Source organism: Rhinopithecus roxellana, chromosome 11, assembly GCF_007565055.1.
Source record: "Rhinopithecus roxellana isolate Shanxi Qingling chromosome 11, ASM756505v1, whole genome shotgun sequence".
Lineage (NCBI taxonomy): Eukaryota > Metazoa > Chordata > Mammalia > Primates > Cercopithecidae > Rhinopithecus > Rhinopithecus roxellana.
The window spans coordinates 46,190,965-46,213,889 of NC_044559.1; the positions used below are offsets into that span (position 1 = coordinate 46,190,965).

Genomic DNA, 22,925 nt, shown 5'->3' on the forward strand with positions numbered 1-22,925 from the left:
ATCTCTGCTCACTGCAAGCTGCGCCTCCCAGGTTCACGTCATTCTCCTGCCTTAGCCTCCCGGGATAGTATTATTAATACCCAACATTTAAATGTTGGAAGGAATTCTATTTCTAAATCAAAACCTATAGATTATTTTTAGGGCATCAGCCATGTTTATACTGTAGTAGAATTTTTGAAAAGTCATCTATAGTATAGGTTGAACTACCATATTTTTCTAAACATAACGTATTTGTTATTGGCTCAACCTAATAAAATGAATCATTGCATTGTAAGCATAATGACCCGTATTTTGTAATATCATATAATATATAGTACATGTAGAATATGTACATATATTTATGTATATTCATATCAGTATTCAAATTTAATTACAAAGACATTCTGAGAAATCCTACTCTTTATATAGTATTTGTGTTGGTTTTCACTATTTCCACTTATAGGAATTCCATGCCAATGATTATAGGAAAAAAAGATGCCGATTCATCAAAATATTTAGCCAAGTTTTGTCTTTGGCAACAAACAGTGGCCACTTTCCTTAAACTCATTCCAATGGCAATGTCCTCTGCAGATCTGCAAGTCAGTCAGGATTCCTAGCCAAGGAGGTCAGAGGGGAAGAAGAAAACAAATGTGTTCAAAAAGAGCAGTACGATTACCCTTTTTGGACAAGAATATCTGTCAGGTTTTGCTACCAAAAAATAATGTTTTATTTTTGTGACCTACACTGAACCCATTAAAGAACGTGGAAAAACCAACACTAAAATCAACACCCATGCCCTCATCACTTGGCTTCAAAAATAGGACATAACTAGAGTCCCAGAGGCTTCCCAGTGCCTTTCTTCTATCATAACTGCTTTACAAACTGTTTTAAAAGCCTTTAAGGAGGTCAGGGTTGCCATTATATATAAATGTATCACGAAGGCCATCTAGCTTTTATCAAATGCCACCCACTCCTCAGGCCAAGGGCACTTCCCACCCTGCCTCCTTCCCACAGGTGGGGTACTGCTGGCTTCATCGTGTTGGCCAGGAGTGTCCCTTGAGCACACACTTCCCCCAGATGAGGAATCTCAGACATTTAAATCTCCCAACAGAATAGACGTCTCTGGGCACTGAGATGCAGCCTGGGATTCTCAGGTTTCCAAGGAACAGCAGTCAGTACCACGTGGAAGGAGCCACTCACTCAGGGTTTCCTGGTTCACTGAAATACAATGAGATAAGAAACCTTGGCTCTCGTAGGAATTGTTTAATTTGTTTTGATGCTTGAATACCACATGCCCTACATGATTCCTCATCTAGTGTTGTAAGTATGATTTCTGCCAGTAGGATCAGTTTAAGCATTCCTCTGGGTAAAGTGAGGACATACTTGAATGTAGAAAATTACTGAGGCCGAAGATCTTAGAGTGGAAACGGAGCCCCTGAAAACCATCTGATCCAGTCTCCAAGCTGAGAAGGCTTAACTTCAGATTATAGATGAGAGAACTCAGGACCAGAGAGGTTAATTAATTTGCCTAAAGTCACAGAGCTTACAAATACCAGAGATTTCACATTTCCTTTCCCTTGGCTCAATGCTTCTCCCCCATATCATGCTAAATCCTCTTTGCTGTTTGTTTGTTTGTTTAAGTAAAGCAGTAACAAGCATGCATCATACTACCTCAAATGGTCTTCATCACTTTTATTCGATATGAACTAGAACTGCTGCTCCAAAAACAGTAAAATGCAGACATGTTAGTTTGTTGGTGGGCAGGGGGTATTTTACACATCTGGAAAAGTTTATTAATTAATGTATGTGTCCTTCAGTAACCTTGAATCTTTTCTATGATAGGGTAAAAACCAATTAATTAACTGATTGAATAACATATTTCCTTCTACATCAATGATTTCAGTTCCTACATGTAAAATTACTTTGGAAAAAGCAACTATCTTAAATAATTTTCTAGATAAAAAGAGATCTATGTAATATCTGTATAGGTAATTTATGGTCCAATATAAAAATACAAGGTTTTTGGATCAGGAAGTACTTACAGAATATAAGAAGTGATGTTATCAAGTCACAATCATTACCCTATTTGGTAAGATCATGAATTTGCTCCAAAATTTAAATGAATTTTAAATATATTTATTAAATTGAGGGGCTAGTATTTTCAGTAAGTTTTTAATATCATTTTACAGGTTTTCATTTAACCAGCCTCACATTCTATATATTTTGTTGACATGAATGTACAGTACCATCAAAACTTTACTGAGCATATTAACGAATAATTGTTTTCATTTTATGAAAACCACATGTAAAAACCATTTCCCACAACTCTGAAGGAACTTCTATGATACTAATATTTGCTTAATGGGTGCTGGCCGGCTGTGGACACAGCACGGGCGGCTTCTCCACTGGAGCCTGTCAGATTTTCAAAGAAAACCATGAAACCGACCAACGAAATCCTCTAGGCCAGTTGAAACTGAAGAGGTGGCCTTAGAAAGGCTGTGAAAATAACTTTCTCTAAATAAATCATCTCCCCAGATAACCCTCCTGCTGGGGGCTTGGTTTTGTATCATCTTCTATCTGACCACATGTTTTTCATAAGGAAGAAAATCATAAAAGAAAATAAAGAAAGCCTTGTTCTCCCCTTATGTTGAATCTACCTCATCCCACAGTGAAATCCATCCAGCATACTGAGAAGAAAGAAGTGAGTATTTTATAACATTTTTAGATAAACACACCATTCTGTTTTTCTCACGGGTTCCTAAACAAGTAGGGTTAGCCTCTGTGTCTTCTCTGGCTTTGGTCTTTACCAATTACAGCAATTTTCCTTCAGTGGGACTAAGCCTGCTTGTGAACGAAATGAATTTTTTTAAAACTTGCCAATGCCATTGGAATGGAAACAGCCCTCCAAGGGACAGGCCATGTCTAGACTCCAATCCACACCCCTGCTTTTCCTACTAGCAACACTGGAACCAGTTCCTGCTTTCCTGTTCTCGCCCCAGCATCTGCCTCCATGCCAGATGTGAGGATGCCTTTGTCTTTAAAAACAACAAGAAAATTAGGTCTCTGTAGAGCAGTTTCAAAGTCAGCCTTTTATCCAGCACTCTAAATAAAAAGATTTGTGTAATATCTATATGGGTAATTTATGGTTCAATGTGAAAATACAAGGCTTTTGGATCAAGAAGTGTTTACAGAATATAAGAAGCTACTCCAGGACAGGCTGTGGTGCACCTTGGTATCCCTACAGAACCTGTTACAAATGTAGACCCTCAACAGAGGGCTTTGCAGCATACCACCAAGTGTGAGATGCTAAATTTGGGGAATATAGTGGCTACCCATTGGCAAAGGCAGAGTGATAAGTAGAGGTGGTCTCTAAAAAAATTTATCTTGCCTTTTATCTCATATCTCAGGGAAACCAATAATTGATGAGGGAAAGTTCTTTTCTATAGGAGCATTTCAGCTAATAAAAGAAGAAAGAATGATAGAATACTGCAATTTTGCAAGACCCAAGGAAAGAACAGATGCAGGCACTGATCGTTAATGGCCACTGAACTGGTGGCTGAAGGCTCAGGCAGAGCTTTCTAATGGAAGCTTCAGAGTGATCCCAGACTCAGTGATCAACCTGTCATCACAAGACAATCAGAGGTCACAGAACTACTGACATGGCACAAGAGAAGAACAAGGACCACCTGCAATGTCATCCTGCCTAAAACCAGTACCTCAATCTGTACAAGCCCATACACTGAATTACCAGTAAACAGAAAACACAGGGCCCAGAGGAACAGGCTAGACAGCACCAAGAGGATGAAATCAGCAAATTGAGAGTGTGGAAAATTCTACTGAGTAAAAATCCAGTTTCATTTTTCAGGACTGCAAGATTTTAATTGCAAGAATTAAAAGAAAGGATAGGAAACCTATATATTAAAAGAGACATTGAAAATACAGCAGACAAATACAATGTGGGGACTGTGTTTATATCCTGGTTCAAGCAATCCAACTGCCAAGAAAAATAATTAAGAGACATATATAAAATCTGGGAAACATGAATACTGGCTGGGCATTTGATAGTATTAAGAAATCATTATCTTTTAGGTATGATAAAAATAATTTTTTTTTTTTTTTTTTTTTTTTTTTTTTTTTTTTTTTTTTTTTTTTAGCAATACATACGTCAGAATTTGCAGGTGAAATGGTGTGATGCCTGGAGGTGGGGGAGTCCGACAATTGCATGGTAATTGTTGCACAAAGGCTACGGGTACATAGCAATTAACTGTTGCATGCACTTCACCTAATCTGTAGCCAGGCCAGCCAAACAGGTGGCCCCTGGGCTCCACAGGCCTACAGAATTGCACTGCACCTCCTGGCCCACCTCCATCCACAGCATACAAGTGACTTGGGGGCTCTCCCATTGCTGATGCCAGGGGGAGTGGAAATGGGGGTATCCAAACCCTCAGGTGACAAGAGCAGCAGCTGCAGGGTAGGACGAGGCAGGGTACTGGGATTGACCTGTCTGACCATCACAGTGAAGGAAGAAGAGAAAGACGGGTGAGGAGAGCGGAATAGGGGCAGTCACAGGAAGCTGGTTGCAGGAGGGGGAGATGATGAGACCTGAGCATGTGATTCCTGTTCCTACAGACAGAGGCGGCCAGGATGAGGAGGGAGATAACGGGACAGCAATGGCAGCAGAGCAGCACACACGCTGTGAATGGCAGTGCAGTGTCAAGCACACTGAATACCACATCCCTTATGTATTAGTCTGTTCTCGCAGTGTTACAAAGAAATGCCTGAGCCTGGGTAATTTATGAAGATAAGAAGTTTAATTGGCTCATGGTTCTGCAAACTGTACAAGAAGCATGACAGCTTCTGCTTGGCTTCTGGGGAGGCCTCAGGGAGCTTTCAATCATGGTGGATGGCAAAGTGGGAGCAAGCATCTCACACGGCCAGAGCAAGAGGAAGAGAGAGAGGTGGGAGGTGCCACATGCTTCTAAACAACCAGATCTCATGAGAGGTCTGCCACGAGAACAGTGCTAGGGGGATGGTGCTAAACCACGCATGAGAAACCGCTTCCAAGATCCAATCACTTCCCACCAGGCTCCACCTCCAACACTGGGGATTACAACTGAACAGGAGATTTGGTGGGACACAGATCCAAACCATATCACTGTGCTCTCCTAACCGCCTGGGAGGAAGGCCTTACTCTCCATTTTAGAATGGAGGAGCTGAGGTGGCTTGTCTCCAAGCAGCCTGATACCCAAATCCAGATCCTAACACTGTCGATCATCTCCTCTGCTAGGGATATGGAAGCAGCTCTAGAAAGAGTCCAGGAAAGTCAGATTGGGTTTTGTGAGTTGAATCACAGTTACACCCTTATTCATTAGCTCAGAACAGTCACCTCAATCAGTGGTCCCCAAACTTTTTGACACCTGAGACCGGTTTCATGGAAGACAATGTTTCCATGGACCAGGGGTGGGGGCGGGGATGGTTTCAGGATGATTCAAGCACATTGCATTTATTGTGCACTTTATTTCTATTATTATTACATTGTAATATATAATTAAATAATTATACAACTCACCATCATGTAGAATCAGTGGGAGCCCTGAGTTGCTTTTTCTGCAACTAGACAGTCCCACCTGGGGATGATGGGAGACACTGACAGATCATCAGGCATTAGATTCTCATAAGGAGCGTGCAGCCTAGATCCCTCGCATGTGCAGTTCCCAAGAAGGTTTGCTTCTATGAGAATCTAATGCTGCCACTGATCTGACAGGAGGCAGAGCTCAGGTGGTAATTTGAGTGATGGGGAACGGCCGTAAATACAGATGAAACTTCACTCACTCATCAGATGCTCTTCCCCTGCTGTGTGGCCCAGTTGCTAAGGGTTGGGAAGAGCACGTCAGAGAGGGTGTTGGGGACCCCTAGCCTAAATGGAGCTGGAGGATTGTGATTCTCCTAGAGGTACCAAAAAGAGCGGCGGTGGGGCGGGGATTTAGAAGAAACTACCACTGTCTTCCTCTACACTATGTACCTTCATGGAGGAGGACAGGGAGGGAAACCTTTTGTTAGATGATAAAAACATACCAGGAGCCCAGCTTTGTTTTTTTTAACTGGGGCAAAATATACATAACATAAAATTTATAATTTTAATCATTTGTAATTGCATAATTCAATGGCATTAAGCACATTCACGATTTTGTGCAACCATCACTGCCATCCATCTCCATAATTCTTTCACACTCCCAAACAGAATCTTTGCCCACCAAACTCCTCACTCCCTAACCCTCCAGTCCCTGGTAATCACCATTCTACTTTCTGTTTCTATGATTTTGCCTGTTTGAATTTTGCCTATTTGAAGTATACCCCACGTAAATAGAATCGTATGATATTTGTCCTTTTGTGTCTGACTTACTTCACTTAGCATAATGTCTTCAAAGTTCATGTGATGGCATGTGTCAGAATGTCATTCCTTTTCAGGGCTGAATAAAATTACATTTTATGTATGCCACTTTTTGTGTACTGACTCATCTGTTGACAAACACTAGGGCTGTTCCCACCTTTTGGCCATTGTGAATGTTGCTGCTATGAAGGTGGGTGTACAAATCTCTCTGTAAGCCCCTGATGAAGTCCAGCTTTTTAATGATGACATTACCTGTGATGAGGAATAAAGGCATGCCACATACTGTCAACATGCAACAAATGAGCTATTGGTAAGTAGAGTTATATTGCAGCTCTTTATCGTCACTAATAAACTATGAAAACAATATGAGAAACCAGTAAGAAGGCCTCAAGAAAACAGAGCTGTTACTATCAATTGAAGTTTTCCCATGCACGTTATGAAACATGGCCAATCACAGACAGGGCTCAACTCCACTCAAGATAACGAGTTTGAAGTAAACACGTCTGAAAACAGTAATCTAGGATTTTGGCTTGCTGGGGCATGATACTCTAAGAATGTAGCAGAATCTGTGTTTATGAACTCAGCAAAATTATGTCAAAGAGTTACAGGAAAGGGTTCCCGATCCAAACCCCAAGAGGGGCTTCTTGGATCTTGTGCAAGAAAGAATTCAGGGTGAGTCCACAGTGCAAAGCAAAAGCAAATTTATTGAGAAAGTAAAGGAATAAGAGAATGGTTACTCCATAGACACAGCATCCCTGAGAACCGCTGGTTGTCCATTTTTATGGTTATTTCTTGATGATAGGCTAAACACGGGGTGGATTATTCACGCCTCCCCTTTTTAGACCATATAGGGTAACTTCCTGATGTTGCCATGGTGTTTGTAAACTGTCATGGTGCTGACGGGAGTGTAGCAGTGAGGATGACTAGGGGTCACTCTCGTGACCATTTTAGTTTTGGTGGGTTTTAGCCAGTTTCTTTACTGCAAGCTGTTTTATCAGCAAGGTCTTTATGATCTGTATTTTGTGCCAACCTCCTATCTCATCCTGTGACTTAGAATGCCTTAACTGTCTAGGAAGGCAGCCCAGTAGGTTTCAGTCTCATTTTACCCAGCTCCTATTCAAGATGGAGTTGCTCTGCTTCAAACGCCTCTAACAAAACTTTCAAGCTTTTCAGAGAGTTAGTTTTATTGTCGTAAGCAATCAATGAAAGCATCGTGGTCTTTCTTTTGAGGACACAACAACTAGAAAAAGTCCAGAAGAGATGGGCCATAACGACCCCAGCCTGCACAATGTCTGCACGTAACCATCCTGGCCGCATCAGGAGAGGGAAGATGCAATGACAGCCACTAAGATGGCATCGGCCTCTCCAATGCCAGAGACCTCCTGGGAAGAGCCAGGACAGCCATTGCTGCCCTTTTGGGATGCAGAGTTGGGGAAAGGAGCTTAAGGCCACAGCAGGATTTTCATCAGAAAACCCTGAGTCTGCAGCGTCAGAAGGGAAGGAGCACAGGGATGTAATGAAATGCGGAACTCCACCTCCACTTCAAATGCCTTTCTCATTCTACCAACTTCGAAGAGTTCACTCAAGGACACCTGGCTCTCAAATGACAACCCAGAGGGGCCTGTTTTAAAAAGGTTGATCTTAACCAGTTTAGGCACTTTCAAGTTAACTCAGGTTGAGGAACAAAAAGCTCTAAAAATGGTGTTCTGACCTTTTTCAGCGTCTGTACAACTTCAAAGAATAAAATGAGCGGAGAAGCTCAAGGGAATTTAGCTCTTATTCAGGAAACAAAATGTAGCTCAATTAAAAAGATCTTAAATGTTAAGGCTGAGAGATTTTAACTTAAATCTGAAGGAGTTTGGTCTAGTCAGACTGCTGAAGTGCATGTAGCTTGAGTCAATTCCCTGAGTCTATAGTCATGCTTAGAGAATTTTCAACTGCACCATCACCCTTTCATCAAAGTGGGCAGAGATGACCCCTCTAGTAGCACCTGATTCTCCAAGGCAGGGGATGGGCCTTTTTACACTGCAGGTATTAGGCAAGCTGAAGAGGTGTGGTCACTCCCTGTAGGAAAGAACATTCCTGTGGGCGATGCATCAGCTATGACAGATACCCCAAAGTCTCACAGAAGGATTCAATGGGCTGGAATTTACCTGCTGGCCCCGATGCTGTCCAACAGAACTTTCTGTGATGATGGAAACGTCCGTCTAGCCACACGTGGCTATTGAACACTTGAACTGTGGTTAGTTTGACCAAGGAACTAAAATTTTAATTTTATTTAAATTAAACTTAATTTAAATAGCCACATGTGGCTAGTGGCTCTCCAAGTAAAGCGTGAATATAACTCCTAGCAGAATGTGTTAAAAATATAGACCCTCAGGCCCTATAGCTGGGGATTCTGGTTCAATAGCAGTGGGGCCAGGCATTGCCCTTTTTAACAAGCTCTCCAGGTGGTCCTGATGCTGGTGGTCTTGAAGCAATGCTCTAGACTTCAAGGAGGGCAGGAGTCCACGTGTGGGGAACACCCACTGCATGGAGACAGACTATAGGAAGGATATGGAATATGGCCTGGGAATGAGCCTAGAGACCAGAGGCTCACCCACTAGGCTCCAGCTTAGAATTCAGTGGAGCACTGACATTGTCTTGGGTTGTGACAGCTATTCGGATACTGTCAGGGCCACAGCTGATGCCTCTCCATGTTCTACCCACTGCCGGCTCCTGATCTCCAGCTCATAGATGCCAGCCACTGGTCAGCTGCAAACATCCATGAACACTCCCCCTTCAAAAATGCCATGCCCAGTTCTACCAGGGCCCTCCACAGGTCACCTCCAGACTGAATCCTGTGAAACCCAATATTCAGCCCCTCCCAGACTCTCAGGACCATGCCTACTATGACCCACATCTTTGTGTCTCCGGTCACTGCTCAAAGGGCAAGTTCTTGGTCCTTTTCCAGGGTTCTCTATTCTGAACAAAGGCATCACTGTTCTCCTAGCATCTCAGGTAAGAATTGTATGTCTTCCTTTCCAAATCCCACATATTCCATCATCCATCAGATTCTGTCCATTCTGCCTAATTAACGTTTCTTAACTACTTACTCCTTCCCACCGATACTCTCTTGGCTCAAGCCATCATCAGCTCTCCCTGGACAGCAGCAATATGCAGCTCTGAACCACACCCACTCTACCCTCCCAGCTAGCTTTCACAGGCAGCCAGATGGTCTTTAAAAGACTGAATTTTTGGTGGGGAGCAGTAGCTCATGCCTTTGGGAGGCTGAGGTGGGCATACTGCTTGAGGCCAGGAGCTCAAGACTGGTCTGGGCAACATAGTGAAACCCAGTCTCTACAAAAAATAGAAAAATTAGCTGGATATTGCAGTGCATTCCTGTAGTCCCAACTACTAGGGAGGCTGAGGTGGGAGGATCACCTGAGACCAGAGCAGTTGAGGAGGCTGCAGTGAGCCATGATTGCACCACTGCACTCCAGCCTAGGCGACAGAGTGAGACCCTGTCTCAAACAAATGAAAAGCAGAATCTTATCATGTCGTTGTTCTGCCTACAGGCCTTTTCTTCCATGGTGTGCCACTGTATTTAGGAATAAAGTCAAGATCCTTATCAGGGCACACAAACCCCTGTATGTCCTGGCTTCCTCTGTCTCTCTCTTTCTTGGTCATCAGTACAAAGATCTTCTAGAATCTGAGAAGCTGGACGTTTACTTCTGCTCTTCTTTCTCTCTCTACCTCCTGCCCTCCTTGACTGGGCTCTTCCCTGTGTGTGCACAGCTTAAAAACTACTTCATTCTACATCTTCCCTCCCCAGACCAGGTGCTGGCCCCATACCTTCCCCTCCCGAGCACTGAGCACTGCAGTCACCCAGTTACTGTTTCTGTAATGATCTGCTTAGTGTTGGGCTCCTTGACTAAATTCTAAGAAGATAAGAAGTTTATCTTATTCACTACTCTCCCTCCAGGGTCAATTACACTGCCTGGTATTAAACACATATTTGTGATATTTGTGAATAAACGACCAGGTGAAGAAGTGAAAGAGTAAGTGATTTAACACATCAACAAAGATTAATTATTAAAGATAATTAATATGGCAGATGATAATCATTAAAGATGGCAGATTAGGCCAACACTTTCCAACATGACCTCTGACATCAGAAGAGCTAACAACTGTTGATATGACTTTTACAACTTTTGATCTTGGGAGACATGAGCAAGTACATTGTCTTAATTAGCTTTATTAATTATTAATGTTTAGTAAGGATACTTATAAGATAGTAATAAAGATTCCAATAAAGATCTGTGAATAGTAGAAGGGAAGCTGAGAGCTGGAAACATGAGACTATAATTTCTGAGATACGGTTCCATCAACATTTGTTTAATCACTAATTAGAACCACGAGGCAGTTTAGAACTCCCCATTCCTAAGGACAGGCTTCAGGGAAGGGGTGTGATGTCCACCCAGCAAGTTACTGCTGGTCCTGGTGCTGTTGGTCTGTGTTCTCTGAGGGAGGGCCCGGGCCACATGCTGCCTCCAAAGGAACCCCTCAGGCCATGGTCAGCATTAACAATGTCTTTCATCTGTGAGTGGATCTACACCAAGCCGGCTTCCACAGTGTGCTCCAGTTCCTAGGACTCTACAAGAAATCTAGAAAACTTGTTCTCTTGGGTTGGGACAATGTGGATGAAACTATTCTTCCTCACATGCTCAAAAATGGTGGACTGAGCCAACAGGCTCCAACACGACCTCTGACAACAGCAGAGCTGACAACTGGTGGCATGACTTTTACAACTTTTCATCTTCTGGGGTGTGAGCAAGCACACTGGGTTTGGAACAGTGATCTCCTAGCAATAAATGGGATTGCCTTTCTCGGAGACTGTGCAGATTGTCCTCAGATCCTGGAGTCCAAAGTGGAGCTCAATGCTTTAATGACTGATGAAAGAATATCTAATGTGCCAGTATCTTGATTAACAGAAACTGGACAGAACAGGCACAATCAGTGAAGAAAAACTCTGTCCGCCATTTGGTCTTTATGAACAGACCACAGGAAAGGGAACTGTGACCCTGAAGGAGCCAAATGCCTTCTCCAAGGAATTGTTCATGTTCCGTGTGTACAACAACAGGGCTGTGGCAAGGGCTTCCGCTGGTCTGCCCAGTATATTGACTGATGTTTGGACAGTGAAAATAAGTTTAACTTCTTTTTTTAAAAAAAAAAAAAGGTGGTGGGTGGGGAGGGGGGAAACAGTCTAGGCTTCTTCCACAAGAGAAGGGAAAAAGAAAGAATTGTACTCTACACTCAAAGATTTTAAAAGTCCAATCCCTGGGCATGTCAAGATTCTAAAGGTAAGAACCCTACAGCAGCTGGATCCCAAAGGACCAGCCCGGCACATCTGTTCCAGGTCTTGTGAGCATTGAGATGTTTGGCCATCACCAAGACTTAGAGGTAAAGAGTAGGCATAACCTGATTTCCATTAATTTAGAAACTCTGAAACAAAACATAATATAATTAGGTAAAATAATTAAGATTGCTGGATCCACAAAAGAAATGTTATTGAGTCATTCAAACCTGATCATCAACATTAACATGAGCTCTAATCTTCCCGTGCTGACTGAACACAGATGCTTATTCCATTTTGCAGACAAGGAGACCAAGGTGGGGAGATCGCTTGAGGCCATGAAGGAAGTAGAGAGAACATCAGCAGCTTGCTGTTGGGAGCAATGCTGTTTTCAAAGCCTGGGCTCCTAACTCCAAATCATGTGTTCCTTTCTGGAAGCTTTTCTCCTTGAATTGTTTCTCACCCCACCTGGGTGACCTTCGACCTCCTGGGAACTCACTTCCGGCTTGGTCCAGGTTGTCCAGGCTCTCCACTCATTTGAGAAGCGCTTATCGAGTGCCTATGATGAGCCACACTGTGTGGGAGGTGGTCAGGGAGGATATTAAGACCCCACCCCTCACTGTAAGGATATCATGGTTGGTGGAGGAGGAAAGGAAAGAAACACCCAATGGTGGAAATAAGAGCAAAGCAGCAAGTGGCTCTCTGATGTCAGGCTTGGAGCAGTGAAGGATGCAGGGTTTTGACTGTGCCCTGCCCTGTGTAGCAGAGGGATGACCTCCCCTGTCTAGGACCCACCATGTATACCCCCACACGCTCAGGCAGCAGTCACCTTTTTAGCATCCACGTTGCCTCAGGGGCTTCTTTTGAGTATGCAGGTCTCATTCACGAGAACTACTAACAAATTTCCTTTTAAACTTGCAACGTTTATTTTTTTATTAACCCAAGTGTAGGATTTTACATTTATCCCCATTAAATCTCATCTTGTTAGTTTTGGCCCATTGATCCAAACTGCTGAAATCCTCATAATCCAGATTTTGCCATGCCAAGCACAGTTATGTCCCACAGCTCTGCATTGCCAGGAAATGTGATCAGAGCACCTTTTATGTCTTCATTGCGATGGCCCACGAAACTGTGGTCCAGGACAAGGCCATGCACACAGCCCTAAGGCCATCGGCAGCAACCTCAGTCACCCTCTTCAACACAGGTTGGGTCAATGGGAACAATGGTCTAATGTCCTCTGGATGGTGATTCAGCCAACTAAACCATCTAATGCCATCTCCACACTGGTTACATTTCTCCATTCTGTATCATGATATTCTGAGAGATGATCTAAGATAAATGCCTTTCCAAATATTTACACCCATGTTTGGCCATTTTAAAATGCCCTTTCTGTTATTGTTTTAGAGTGAATACTAATTAAAGTTGCCCCATAAGAGATGTCTGGAATCGTTTTAGACAAAATAAGTCAGTGCTGAAGTTATTCTATCCCATAGATACCCCAAACATAAGTTCAGAGGGCTATGGACTTCCCATGGCAATTGCCTTCAATCAGTGATGGGAACAGAGTTTGAAGGCATGCTGGGATTGAGAGATGCAGGGAACGTGATCTACCGCCATCACTCTTCATTATCCTAAACTGGAAAAACTGATGTTGAAGCTGGCCAGCCTGTCCAATAAAACATTTTGATCAAAGATATAGTTTCACAGAATACCTGTGTAAGGGATGGCCTCAGAGTCCACGGGGATCTAGCAGAGTTAGGAAAGTTATCAACCTGGTTTCTGCAGGTCCATAGGCAGACAGCAATATTGTGAAAAATGCTTCTCAGGGGAAGCTTTGTGTTTCTTTAAACATTCAATTACAGCTACACAAATACAGATTTTAAGTGAACAGCATCCAGTCTTTTCATAAATTAGGGATGTCAGAAGGCAAATAAAAGAGATTCCCTGAAAAACTATTTAATAAAAATTCAGCCCTGTGCCATGAAGAATCGGTTTACCACAGAAGCATTTTGAGTAGGGTTAATTAGATGACTCTCAGCATTAGCTACAGATTGAAGGGAATAGGACCGCTTTAATTTAGATTGTGGTTTCTAAGCAGGTTTTTCAATTACAGCAAACTTCTGGATATTGAAAGACCCAATATTCAATGAGTGGGTATTTTTTTGCTCTTTAAAAGTCACCAGAGGCCTTTCAGAGGCCTTTCAAAATAACCTTTATCATTTTCTTTTTAGGAATAATAGATATGTTAGCATTCTTCTTTTCAACCATTATCAAGTTTTTGAGATAGTTTTTTTTCCTTCAAAAGAAAAATGTTTTTTCCTAATTTTAATATATTTTATTTTGCGAAACATTAATACAATAAATATCTTCTATAATCTTCCTACTCAGAGATACATGTCATGTGTATAATTTTAAAATAAAAATTGAATGTTATGTAAACTATTTTCATTTTTTAAAAATAAACACTAGCAGAAACAACTATTTTCTAACATGCTAGTTACATTGATTATACCATTAATGTTTTTATAATAAAAGTCTCATCATTTAAAACTGTTGTATGGTATCCTGTTTCATAGCTGATAATTGAATCAGTCTCCTATTGACGTACTTTTAGGTAAAACATCTTTAAGCACAGGGCTGACTCTGGGGCTGAAGGTGTTGGAGCAGTGTACTGACCACCCTGCCTTCTGATTGGTCAGATTGGTCAGCTGTTCATCCTGATTGGTCAGGGCCTTTATTGTACTCATTGTTAAACACGTAAATGGCCTCTGCTTATGTTTTTATCTCTGGTTTCTTATAGTTTCATTTGTAAAAACTCTCTGACTCGAATCTATTGGGCCAATGGCTAAGCAAATTAAAAATTCTATTATATACTAAATGATTGATTGCCTTTAGCGTCTAACAGCCTTACACGCTAGTAGTGCACAAGCATTTCAGCCTACTCGATTTTTTTTTTTTTTTAAGTATTCATTGCATCCAAGGTATAGTTAATTCGGAATAGATATGTAACCTTTTACCAAAAAAATTGTTACACTGAAGTATTTTTAGTAATGCATCGGTAAAATAGTAATAGTGGCGCCCTCTTATTATGAAAATGTTACTTTTAATATAATGGAATTTCTAAAATTGGTACAAGTAATACAATTAAAATTATAGAATATCATAGGAACATATGAAACATTTTCTATATATTTTTGAAAATGCAATCTGACAGTGAGGTTGCAAAGGGAGGAATAAATTAAAAAGAGATAGTTTTATGTTTTCAACTTTTATAATTTTGAGATTATCTCGTGAAAGACTCAGAATGGAAAGGCAGCAAATTAAGTCACCTTTTAAAATGATGCTTATACAAATTAGCTACTATCTAGCAGTGAACATGTATTATAGTGTCTGCAGTAATGGAAGGTAAATCATTTTCAGCGGGAACCATGGATAAGGCTATTAAGTCACTTTACAAACTCAGAGAACCAGATGGGCTCTAAGAAATTATTTCTCTATGGAAATGTATGTCCATTATGAAGCTAAATGAAGTAGTAGGATACAAAATTGCATATAGACTATGATATCAACTAAGAAGAAAAAGAAGCAAAGGCTTATTTATAAGAAAAAAAAAAACCCATCTATATAATTCACCAGAATCTTAAACAGGATTGTGTTTGGTGGTAAAAGTACTTTTTTTAAAAAAATGTAGGGTTATTTGTTCCTTTCCCACCTATAATGTTCAGCTTTCTTCACTGGGTATGTATATTATTTTCATAGTAAAAACAACTTAAGGTTTTTATGAGGTCGATTTTTGCTTCTCTACCTGCAGTCATAATGCTCCATAAAACGTTCAGGATTAGCCTCCCCTCATCCAGCGCACCACGTTTCTTCCAACAGTCTAACAATGGGAGCAGGTGCAATAAAGAACACTCCTAAATCCAGCTGCCCACCACGACAACCCTATGGAGAAAATGCATCACCACCAGAAGGCTTATACGCTTTTGGTCTTTCAGGGAGTGCCTCGCTTCTTCCACGGAGATACTTTCAAAACCATACCTAAAAACGTACAAAAATGTGTGCCCCTCGATATTCTTATGTAAAGAAATAGAGTATGAAAATATGTGCTTTGCTAAGGGAGATGGATCAAAAGCAATATACAGTTTTCTCTTCAGATTCCTGATTATATATGTGCCTGAACCTCTAGTTTAAGATCAAGTCACAAGAAAAGCTAAAAACACCTCATTTCTTGTTTCCAAAGCTTCAGATCTATTTAATGGTGAGCAGTAAGCATGTAAGAAAAAAATACAAAGAGGCAGGTTGCAGATCCCAGGGAGCAGGTAGTGTGATTTTATATACATTTTTATATATTTTGGCATTAGACACTGAACATTCGGGCTGGCTGTTGATCGACTGTGTCTTTCATCTGACTTGCTTAAAACGCTCAAATCAAAGCACCAACACAAGTAAATGATCTGACTTGTTTAGAGGACGATATTGAGTCAGGTTCTGGGACTCCACATCCCTGACAGAACTCATCCCAGTGAGGTTCTGCGACCTCTACTCTTGTTTCAGAAAAAATCAGCATCCTGCTGATGGGTGAGGAACAGGAACCAGTACTTTTGGAAGAGAGAAACTGCTATTTTGACCAAGCAGGACTTGGAAAATTGACTTCTATCTTATTAGAAGAACTAATGAGCTCTTCTTTTATGGTACAAATGAAATAGGATATTAAGGAGTCCTTTAAATCTGAGGAATCTGTGGGGATAGCCAGGGTATAAAGAATAAGAAAACGAGTTGTTTTACTTATGGTTGGAGGCAGACAAAGTTTTCTGCTAGTAAGGCACACAAAATATATAATCGTATCCAAGTGGCCCAGAAGAAGCTATAATGCCATTTTCTGGAAATTTATATAATTTTTCCATAAAAGGACCAATTTTTAAAAATAAGAAGATGAAAGAAATAGTCCAAACCACTGGAGATAAGCATTGAAAGATAAACTCTTGGTGTTTCTCAGGGAGAAGATAATTTCTATCAGTTTGAAGCTGTTCCCCTAATATAATCCAGGAGTTGTCAAAAGTCAATTAATTATGAAACTCTGTTATTTGAACAGTACAGGGATGCTTAGGTTAAATCTTTGAACAACCAGGCTCTGAAAAAAATAAAACATCAGAACTATGAAAAAATAGTGTTGAGTTATAAAGTTCCTTTACAGAGTGATAAAATTATTTTTCCATTAGATAATTTTTTTAAAGTTAATTCTCGCCTCAAATCCAAATTTGGATTACAAATCCATGCATTTCGTTCTTGTTTTCTAAACCCCAACATAAATCACAGAGCACTTTTCTGTCCATGGTGTCTTAACTTTCTCCTATCAAGCAATAAACAAGAATTAACTTACTCATTTCTTTCCAGATTTATGATCAGTTCTTTGCTTTCCAGTTGTATTCGAATATTCAGCACTTCTGGATGATTCTGAAAGATAAACAAGAAAAGTCAGTTGAAAAACACTTGGCTCTGACTCGCAAATATCTGAATAAGACCCACAGGAGTAGTCAATTGAGGGAATAAATGATGCGGTCAACCTAAGAAAGAGCCAAATGCCATCACAACACAGCGTATAAACTAAGGTTTCTTAGCAGCTTAAAAAGAGCAGTGAAGGCCAGGCACTGGAGGATTGCTTGAGTCCAGGAGTTTGAGACCAGCCTAGGTGGGCAACATAGTGAGACCCTGTCTCTACAAAAAAATAAAAATTAAAAAAAAAATCAGAATATTAGCTAGGTGTGGCAGTTTGTGCCTGTGGTCCTAGCTACTTGGGTGGCTGAGGCGAGAGGATCACTTGAGCCCAGGAGTTTGGGCTGCAGTGAGCTATGGTCATGCTACTGCACTCCAGCCTGGGTGACAGAGTGAGACCCTGTCTCAAAAAAAGAAAACAAGCCTGTAATCCCAGCCCTTTGGGAGGCTGATGGGGGGGGTGGATCACCTGAGGTCAGAAGTTCAAGACCAGCATGGCCAATATGGTGAAACCCCATTTCTACTAAAAATACAAAAAATTAGCCTGATGCGGTGGCACACCCCTGTAATCCCAGCTACTCAGGAGGTTGAAGCAGGAGAATCGCTTGAACCTGGGAGGCGGAGGTTGCAGTGAGCCAAGATCGCACCACTGCACTCCAGCCTGGGCAACAAGAGTGAAACTTCATCTCAAAAAAAAAAAAGAAGACAAGAGTGGAGGGAGAGTTGGGTCGGGACAGGCACCACAAACTCAAGGAGACCTCATTCTTCCTGGTCAGCACCGCATGAGTGCAGAACGTGGAGACTCAGTCTTGCTGAGACATGATCACCGCCACATTCAATTAGTGCTTCCTTCAGTTATGTTGACTTTGTCTGCCTTTGCTTTGTCAGTTATTTCAGTACTATGCTTGTATAAAAGCTATGACAATGAGAAGTTTAGACATAGTGTTCTAACATTTCATATTTGAAAGTCGGTCTTATAACTCCAGAGCTCAAAAGATCTTTTCACAGTATGTATAATGTTTCAGCTATACCATGACTTAATTAACCACATGCCACTACACTTTAAGATGAAATGGTCTGTAGGTTCCAAATATCCAACATGAAAATAGTTAGTTAAAATGAAACAGAATTTAAAGAAAACCCACAACAACTGAAGGTCACGTGAGTTTTGGGAAAAAAGGCGAAACATGCCTTAACTAAGGCCATATAACTGGGTTAGAATCAGAAAGGCTGAAACACCATTTGCTTTGTTTTTAGGGCAGCCCTTTGCATATCTTCTTGTAGTCTTTCTGTGTCTCCCATGGTAGCCATTAGCTGTGTATGGCTATTTAAGTTAATTAAAATGAAATGAAATTTAAAAATTAGTTCACAGTCATACTGGGTACATTTCAAGAATCAATAACTCAGTGTGGCAGGTGGCCACCACTGTGGGACAGCACAGATATAAAAGCATCTCTATCATCATGGAATGTTCTATTGGACAGCTCTGAGTCGGTGATAAAGACCTAAAACTTGCATCATCTAATTGCTTGCCTGAGGAATAGATTATTTTAAATATCAGGGCCTTCAGGAGATAAAAATATGTACAAACCCAAGGGTTTTTTCTTATGAGCTTCAAGGAGGTTCTTTCTCAATTTTCATTGAAGGATGACACTATTTTACATAGTTACTTAAACTTAAGAGTTAAATTGGTGAATTTCCAGATACATGAAATTCTTACGTATGTTTTCTGGGTTTACACAGGCCTTGTTTTTGATGTATTTACTCTAGCAAAAGACTACAAAAACACACCGAATTTATATATTTTGATACTGTCTGGTGTTTATAAGAACTGTATGCATTTCTGAGTGTTTACTCAAATTTGGAAATTAATCTTACTATTTGATCCTACATGCCAAGAAACATACACCATTTCTTTGTAGTGTAGGCTGTCAAAGTGTTCTTATGCCCTTACAGGTATTTGCTTTCAAGTCCATCACAGGGACTCTTGCATATTTATCTATACTTGCTGACACCTGGGCTGAACCACGAACGCTTCTATAATGTTCTCTCCAGGGTTTGCAATATGTACTCATTAATTATATGTGTGAAAAACAAGGTTATTAATTATATTTACAAAATATTAGAACAAAATATGCTCTCAATATTCTGTCCAAATGTGCCCAAACACCATACGTATGTATACATGTGTGTGTATAACTACGTTTCATATGTATGTATATATACATAACTTAGTTACTTTAGTTACAAATTGTGTTTGCCTAAGATATCAATGCACAGATCACATACCTTAAGTGGAAATCCAGACAATTGTATATGTGAATAAAAATATATTATTTGCAACATCCCTTTTCCCCCAAATAATTGAGGTAGTTTAAGCATTAACATTTGTAGTAATTCCACATAAAGTACTAGAAGTGTTATGAGAGTCCAATGTCAACATCTTGCAGAAGAATATATTTTCCTTCAGGGAAGATCTTTATGTACATTAGTTGAGGTATGACTAGTAAAGGAGAAATCAATAGAGAGGGAGAACAGACAGCTATTTTAATTTAAGACCGCTAATTGCCTTAGACTTCTTAAAAGCTTGTATTCATTCCATTTTCTTTTGATTGTTACCTATTGGAGATGATGGAGTAGTACTGGTAAAATATGGCATTCCTTTTCTTAAAAATGATATATTGATTACCCTAATGGAACTGTGTCTTTTATTGAATGCTTAAAGAAATGCACTTGCTGAATAAATCAATTAAATGCTAATCAATGGGCCAGAAATGTTTTGGCAGTAATTGTTGTTCAATTTTTTTTTTAATTGGGAAAGTACATCCAAGGGTATATAAAATGTATAAGTACAATTTGGAAAACAACAATAAAATAAACACCAGGGCACCTACTACCCAACCGAAAAAGCAGACTATTTCTATAATCTTAGAAGCCTCCTGTACTAGTTTGGTGAGGCTGTCATAACACATACCAGAGACCGTGTGGCTTAAACAACAGAAATTTATCTTCTTATAGCTTTGGAGCTAGATGTCCAAGATGAAGGCATTGGCAGGTTTGGTTTCTCTGAGGCCTCTTTCCTTGGCTTTGAGACAGCTGCCTTCTTACTGTGTCCACAGATGGCCTTTTGTGTGTCTGTGTCCTGATCTCTTCTTATAAGGACACCAGCCATATCAGATTAGGGGCCACACATATGACTTCATTTTACTTTAATTGCCTTTTTAAAGGGTCTGTCTCCAAATACAGTCACATTCTAAGGTACCGGGATTAGGATATCAATATAGGAATTTGCTGGGGGGAAGGGAGAGGCAATTCATCTCATACACCTCCTCATGCCAAATTCATTATTACATTTCCCTTATTCCCAACCAGAGGTAACCATTATGCTGAAGTTTCTATTAATCATTATCTTGATTTCTCCTACAGTTTTATTTCTAATGTACATATTCCTAAGCAATACACTGTTTAGTTTTACCCAGTTTTGAACCTCATAAAAACGGCCTCATACTTTGTCCGTTCTTCTATGACTGGACTGGTTTATTTTACTTTATCTCATATTTGTTAGATTTATACATATGGTTGTTTATAGCTGTAGTTCATCTATTTTCATTGCTATATAGTATTCTATTGTAAAAACAATGTGTAAGTCCTTTCTCCTACAGGTGGACTTTGGCGTTCTTTCTGTCCACCCCTCTTTTTGCTCTTACAACACTGTTATGCATGTTCTTGTGTACATGTCCCCTACTACAGCAGTCCCCAACATTTTTGGCACCAGGAGCCGGTTTTGTGGAAGACAGTTTTTCCAGGGAACTGGCCTGGGGGTGGGGGATGGTTTCGGGATGATTCAAACACATTATTCTTACTTACTGTGTACTTTATTTCTATTGCCATTACATTGTAATATATAATGAAATACAACTCACCATAATGTAGCATCAGTGAGAGCCCTGAGATTATTTTTCTGCAACGAGATGGTCCCATTTGGGGGAGATGGAAGACAGTGACAGATCATCAGGCATTAGATTCTCATAAGGAACCCTCAACCTAGATCCCTCACGTACGCAGTTCACAATAGGGTTTGTGCTCCTATGAGAACCCAGTGCCTCTGCTAATCTGATGGGAGGCGGAGCTCAGGCAGTGATGCGAGCGGTGGGGAGCGGCTGTAAATACATATGCAGCTTCTCAGCCTGCAGCTCACCTCACCTCCTGCTGTGTGGCTGGGTTCCTAGGCTACAGGGGTTGAGGACCCCTGCCTTGCTGGACAGATATGAGTTTCCCTGGCTAATGTGGGATGGAAACTCTGGGTGGTGTCGTTTGCACATGTTTGACTTTACCAGGGATCTTTAAATTGTTTTCCAAAGCACAAACGGGTTATAAATGTTTCCCTCATTCCATAGCCTCATGAATATCTGGCAAAAATTTAAAAAGGCAGGCAGCCCCATTCTGCTGACCGTGCAACTGCAGCTCACCCGGGTTTTCCTTTACTCCTCCCTCCTCAGTAGCGAGACAGAGCACCTTTGCTTATGTTTACGGAACATCTGATTTTCTTCTCCGGTGAAATACTTGCTCGTGCTTTCTGACCCTTTTCTTCCTGCTTTCTTCCTCCTCCCTTTCTCTTGTCATTTTGAATCTGTAGATGCTTTTCTCTGTTCAATGCGTGACAAATATCTTCCCCCAGTTTGGGTTTTGTCTTTTCATCCCCTTGAATGTGTTCTCATGAACAGAATGCCTTAATTTTAATAAAATCCTTCATGGTTTAAAGTCTTGGTGCCTCATTTGAGAAATCCTTCCCTACTCCAAGATCAAAGAGCAGACTGCGCTATCTTCTAAATGTTTCATAACTTTGCCTTTCACATTTAAGTCCCATCCAGACTTGATTTTTGTGTCCAGTACACAGTAGGAGTCCAACTCTACTTTAGATGTGATTAACCCATTGTTCCAGCACCATTTGTTAAAAGTCCTTCCTGGCTGGGCACGGTGGCTCATTCCTGTAATCCCAGCACTTTAGGAGGCCGACGTAGGGGGGATCACCTGAGGTCAGGCCTTCGAGACCAGCCTGGCCAATATGGTGAAACCCTGTCTCCACTAAAAATACAAAAATTAGCTGGGTATGGTGGTGCGCTCCTGCAATCCCAGCTACTCGGGAGGCTGAGGCAGGAGAATCACTTGAATCTGGGAGGCGGAGATTGCAGTGAGCTGAGATTGCACCACTGCATTCCAGCATGGGTGACAGAGCAAGACCCCATCTCAAACAAACAAACAAACAAACAAATAAACCTATCCTTCCACTATATCTGTAGCAGCATGTAGAGATCCGTTTCTGAGCTAATGCCATGTGTCTCATTGTCTGTGCATGTACCAATGCAACCCTGTGTTAATTACTACAGCTTTACTCTGAGTCCTGATGTTTGGCAAGGTGAGTCTTCTCACCTCCACTATCTCAGCACCCTAAGATTGCTCCACTGTCTTCTGCTTCTATCTCTTTTTAATAAATGTGAGGTCTCACTGTGTTACCCAGGCTGGTCTCAAACTCCTATCCTCAAGAAATCCTCCTGCCTCAGCCTCTCAAGTAGCTGGGACTACAGGCTCGAACCATCATGGATGACTTGGTTTCCATTCTTGTTGCTGAGAAGTCAGTTCTCAGCCTGCTTGGACAGGTGACCCATCTCTTCTCTCCAGCTGCTTTTATGACCTTTTTTCTTCCATGTTTGGCAGTGTGACCATTGT

The 22,925-nt window shown here is 41.0% G+C and overlaps 1 protein-coding gene across 1 annotated transcript in view; it reads right to left on the reverse strand.

Moving 5' to 3' along the window:
• The window catches only part of ADAM12 (ADAM metallopeptidase domain 12), a 373,482-nt gene that overhangs the window by 243,262 nt on the left and 107,295 nt on the right, over positions 1-22,925 (reverse strand). Inside the window, exon 3 of the mRNA XM_030940432.1 lies at positions 17,086-17,159. Within this exon, the coding sequence (XP_030796292.1) occupies positions 17,086-17,159 (74 nt within the window). The remainder of the gene's footprint in view (positions 1-17,085; positions 17,160-22,925) is intronic.